This window comes from Pteronotus mesoamericanus, unplaced genomic scaffold (genome assembly GCF_021234165.1).
Source record: "Pteronotus mesoamericanus isolate MK-2021 breed Mesoamerican mustached bat unplaced genomic scaffold, CSHL_Meso_final contig_347, whole genome shotgun sequence".
In the NCBI taxonomy this organism is placed as follows: Eukaryota; Metazoa; Chordata; class Mammalia; order Chiroptera; family Mormoopidae; genus Pteronotus; species Pteronotus mesoamericanus.
In genome coordinates this window covers 109,380-114,105 of record NW_026555137.1, presented here as the reverse complement: position 1 = coordinate 114,105, position 4,726 = coordinate 109,380, and the positions used below count along the sequence as shown (strand labels likewise).

At 68.4% G+C, this 4,726-nt stretch overlaps 1 protein-coding gene across 2 annotated transcripts; it reads right to left on the bottom strand.

Annotated features, from left to right (window-relative positions):
• Positions 1 to 1,627: 1,627 nt before the first annotated feature.
• MYOG (myogenin) lies at positions 1,628 to 4,087 on the bottom strand. 2 transcript variants are annotated; one of them, XM_054576419.1, is made up of 3 exons: positions 3,562 to 4,087; positions 2,931 to 3,012; positions 1,628 to 2,395 (listed from the first exon to the last, which is right to left on the bottom strand). In XM_054576419.1, exons 1-3 carry the CDS (start codon positions 4,030 to 4,032, stop codon positions 2,274 to 2,276), a joined length of 675 nt encoding a protein of 224 aa, XP_054432394.1. In that variant the 5' UTR covers positions 4,033 to 4,087; the 3' UTR covers positions 1,628 to 2,273. The 2 variants fall into 2 exon arrangements, with proteins under 2 accessions (XP_054432394.1, XP_054432395.1); XM_054576420.1 differs by having other exon boundaries at positions 3,679 to 4,061.
• Between the last annotated feature and the right edge of the window lie 639 nt (positions 4,088 to 4,726).

The window sequence follows — 4,726 nt, the reverse complement described above, 5'->3', positions numbered from 1 at the left end:
CGGCTCCGGGCTTTCGTCAGCTCGAGCGCACCTGCGGGGTCCGGCTTCCTCCGCAGCCCCGGGGGCTGGTGGACCCCGGGGAGCAAGGGCCAGCATTGTGGGCACTGGTGGTTGGTAACCGTGGGCCTGAGGGTGGGGGGCTGGGTCCTGGAGCTGCGGGGGTGCAGAGGGAGTGATCGACCCCGTTTGGCTTATTGCAGGTGCCTCCCCAGGAACTTAAACTAATTTCCCTAAAGAACTGCCACTCGTTCATTAACCCTCGTCTGTCGGGCTGTGAAGGCTCCGCTCCCTGCACTTCAGGGAAGCCCCTGGGCTCGGGCAGCAGCCGCGAGGCTGGGCAGACTTTGCCGTCCATCCCTCGCAGCCTCTCCCCCTGGCGGAGCTGAAGGGCGCAGCAGCCGAGAAGCAGCCCAGCAGGTGGTGGCCACGCCTGACCCTGGGGACCCCCCGCCCCGAGGGCCATTTGCTGCCGAGGACGGTTCCTTCTCGGCAGAACATGAGCGTGAACCTCAGTTGCCGGTGGGCTTGATAACTGAAGAGGAAGAGCCTTAAAAATACACCTAGCAACCCCAGAGCCTACCAGCTCCTTAGTTGGGGGGGGCATCCTTGGGCAGTGCGAGCCCCCGCCGGGGACAGCTGGGGGCAGCGGGCCGTGGCTCCCGGGGAGATGCGAGGTGCAGGGCCTGCGTCAGGGAGGCCGAGGGTCCGGGGCAGCCCCACTGTTCCTGTGACCCTTCCCAGGAGGGGAGACAAGACGCTCCCCAGGGATCTGAGCCGCTTGGAGGCCACTTCCCCTTCTCCTTAGGCAGTTTCTTGGGGACCCCATGTTGAGCCCACTCCTTGGGAGCGAGTCAGGAGGCAGCTGTGGGCGATGCCCCGCCAGGCCCAGGTCCCCGGAGTGACTCTAGGTTCCGCCCGGCCAGGGCTCCGAAGCGCTGGGGGCCGGGGCGGACCGCACTCTGAACCCTGCACTTCGGTGACGATTCCAAAACTTAAAATTTGCAATAAATCAGACAAACGTAGCCAGAAGCCATTGGAAGTAAGGATGTTCTGAGGAGATGTTCAGGGTCCAGTGACACCGTGGCCCCGGGTGCCCCCCACCCCCCGCCCACCATCAACGCGCCTGTGGAACCTCAGTCTAGGGCCTTTGCTCTCCCTCCCAACCCCGGCTGGGCAACAGCAGCCCGCTTCCTCTCCCTTACAGGCTCCCAGGGAGGCCCCCCCTCCCCGTTTCATCCGCGCCCCTGCCCTCGGGCTGTGGGCTGAGCCCTGGCGCCTGCTCAGTTAACGAGTTGGAGGCCTGGGGGGGCCGAGGCTAAGTGGACCCGCAGCGTCCTGAGCTAGAGGGCGGCGCACACTCAGCGGGGCTCCCTGCCTGTCCCACAGGCACCTCTGTGGACACGGGACGTCGCCTGGCCTGTGGACCCGGCCTGGCCTCCTGTGTCGTGGGAAGAGCAGGGCCCAGTGACCCCCAGCAACAGGGGCGCCAGGCCCCAGGCCCGCCCCGGGGCAGTCTGGGCTGAAGGGCGGGGCAGGAGGCACGGGCACTGGCACAGACTTCCAGCACCCAGTCTTTATTCATTTTTTAAAAAAGGAAATCCAAATAAGTTAGCAAAAAAAAAAAAAAAAAAAAAAATTACAAAACAATAGCAAACCCACACACTGCTTAGTTAACAAAAGAAATCACCCCTGAAAGTCCCCGTCCCCTCCCCCTGCCTGTCCCTGGCAACGTGGCACAGGACACCTTGGTCAGATGGCAGCTTCACAAACAACACACAAAACAAACAAAACATAAAACCACTGGAAGATTCCCAGGATTCGCTGCAGAAGCTTGGCCCCCCAGGGACTTGGGGACAGAGGACTGTCCCTCTCCCTTCTCCCAACTCAGGGCAGGCCCAGCCCGGCCACTGCCTCCGAAGGAGACCGAGCAGGAGGTGCCATCGTGCGGGCTGGGGCTGTGTCTTTGTCTCTCAAACGGTGGTTGGGGGCTGGGGACGGGGTGGGAGGCTGAGCTGCGATCGGAGGGGAGCTCCTGAGTGTGCCCCCGAGCCAGGGCACACACGGGGCACTCTGGTCCCCTGCGTCACCTCCCTGGAACCGGGACGGCCTGAGCCCTGAGTGGTCAGCGGAGTGAGCCGCCCGCTCCCTCTCTGGGGGGGCGGGCAGACGGTGCGCGGGTGAGGAGGGGCCAGCTGGCCTCCGCAGGGACCCGCTGCGGCCGTGGGGCGCCAGTGGCCAGCCGGTGGCCACGGACGCCGGCCCGGCGGACGACCTCAGCGGGGCATGGCTCCGTCTGGGAAGGCCGCGGAGACGCCCTCCATGCCGACGCTGTCCACGACGGAGGTGAGCGCGTGCAGGTCGTGGGCGTCGGCAGGGTCCGCTGCAAGCAGGTGGTCTGCGGGGAGAAGGCGGAGTGGTACCGGGCGCACACAGCGTCTCAAGACCCCGGGCAGTCGAGCGGGCAATGCTCAGGGTCCTCCTGCGGTTCCCGAGGGCATGCGAGTGGCGGGGGCGACTCTGCCCACTGGCTCCGGGGCTGGGCCTGGAAGCAGCTCTTCCCACTGTGGGGGGCAGGGGCGGGGGGGGGGCGGGGGGGCGGGGCCCGGGAGAGGTGTCTGTCCCTGCTGGCCAGTGGGCGGCACTGACGCAGCGACTCCCAGGGACCCCGGGGCAGGGCCCGCCCCTCCATGTGGACGGCAGCTACCAGCCGCCCGCACCAGCCGCGAGCAGTAGAGGCCCGGGCCTCTGTAGCTGCCAGGGCTTCAGGGAGGCAACGGGCTTCCCAGCCCGCGACCGGGGCCCTGGGGGCGGTGGGGCCCTGCAGGGGCCGAGGGAAGGCGCCCGGGGCAGGGAGTGGGGTGCGAGCAGCCACCTGGCGGGACACGGGCTGAGGGGTTGGAACCCGGCCGACCCGGTCCCTCCTCACTTACCCCCTGGGTTGGGGCCGAGCTCCAGGGCGCTGCCCCACTCGGGGCTGCAGGAGGCGCTGTGCGAGCGGCCCTCACCGGCCACCTGCGGGAGGCCGGGGCCCAAGGTCAGGCGCAGCGTCCGGCGGCGCCCTCTGCCGGGCCGCGCGGGCAGAAGCCCCTGTGCCGAGGGGGTCCAGCCCGCGCCAGCCCACCCGGGATCGTCACGACGAGCCCCTTCCCGGCCCCCGCCTGGCACCTGCGCCCCGGCTTCCAGGCCTTTCCTGGCTCCCATCCGGGGTGGCCCCTGGCGCGGGGCGTCGGCTCAGCCAGGGCCTCTCTGAGCGGCGGCGGGGGCCGGGCCGCGCGGGCAGGGCAGCACTGTCCTCCCTGTGTGCTCGGCCCTGCTCTGGGGCCGCCTCCCGGCTCCCGGCCAGCCGGCCCAGCCTGGACTTGCTCCCTGACCCCTCCTTCCATCCTCTGCCCCCCACCCGTCTCTGCGTCTCCTCCCTCTGCCTCTGTCCTGCCCGGGAAGGACGCGGGGACACGGGCTGCTGGACAGCCCAGCTCTCACAGGGGACGGCCGGAGGAGCCGCCCGCGGGGGCCGCGGGCTCTGCCCCCGCCCCCGCCCGCCGGGCGCCGGCAGCCACTTACCCCCGCCTGGGGCCCGCCCCCGCCGCGGAAGCGCAGCCCCTGCTCCTCCTGGCTGAGGGAGCTGAGCAGGGCCTGCAGGCGCTCGATGTACTGGATGGCGCTGCGCAGGATCTCCACCTTGGGCAGCCGCTGGCTGGGGTTCAGCAAGGTGCTCCTCTTCAGGGCCTCGAAGGCCTCATTCACCTTCTTGAGCCTGCGCTTCTCCCGCAGCGTGGCTGCCCGCCGCCGGTCCACGGACACGGACTTCCTCTTGCACACCTTGCACGCCCACGGCAGGCACTGGCCCGGGCAGTGCTCGGGGGTTCCCAGCCCCTTGTCCTCGAGGGGCCCCCGGGCCTCGGGGCTCAGGCTGAGCTCGGTCCGCTCGTAGCCCGCTGGCTCAAAGCCCTGGAGGTGGACGGGCAGGTAGTTCTCCCCATCGTAGAAGTGGGGCTCCTGGTAGAAGTAGGGGGGCGTCTCATACAGCTCCATGGGGTCGGAAGAGGCTTGTTCCTGCCACCAGCCCCTCACGCCAACTGCTGGGTGCCATTTAAACCCTCCCCGCTGGCATGGAACCAGAGATAAATATAGCCAACGCCACAGAAACCTGAGCCCCCTCTAAGCTGTTGCTGCACATCAAGACGTTCACAGTGGATTAGACGTGAGCCCCCACCCCCGCCCCGGCCTCCACCCACCCACCCAGGCTGCCCGCCCGCGGCCAGCGGCTCCTGTGCCCGGGAGGGAGCCCGTCGGGTGTAATTTGACTAGTTTTCATTTCTCAGCAGCCCCCGTGGGGCAGGCAGGGAGGTGGGGGGCACACATTCTCATCTGCTCCTTTCAATTACTCCTGGCGGGGGGCCGGCCTGCTGTGTCTCCGCTGGCCCCAGAGAAGCAGGGGTGGGGGCAGAAAGGGCGGGTTTAGGCTGGAAGGGGTCTTACGTCCGTAACCCGTCCCTCGGCTCCCTGGCAGCGCTCCGAGCAGACTTACCCGGCGGGCAGGCGGGGGACTCCGCGTGGGGGGCGAGGGGGCGAAACGTGGGGGACAGGTGGCTTCCGCTCGCTGTCTGCCACGGCTCAGGCACCGTATGCCCCTCGGGGCTCCTGGGCCTGGGGATAAACTGAGGCAAGAGGAATTTGGGGTCCTGGATTTCTCCTCTGACAGGGTCAGTGGAAGCCTCCAGCACCC

Bases quoted from the DNA above. Each gene is read 5' to 3' on its own strand.
- MYOG (XM_054576419.1), bottom strand. From the start codon at position 4,032: ATGGAGCTGTATGAGACGCCCCCCTACTTCTACCAGGAGCCCCACTTC. The intron at 3,013-3,561 runs GTAAGTGGCTGC...GGCCTCCCGCAG, and splicing joins GGGGCGGGCCCCAGGCGGGG to GTGGCCGGTGAGGGCCGCTC. The intron at 2,396-2,930 runs GTAAGTGAGGAG...TTCTCCCCGCAG, and splicing joins GCTCGGCCCCAACCCAGGGG to ACCACCTGCTTGCAGCGGAC.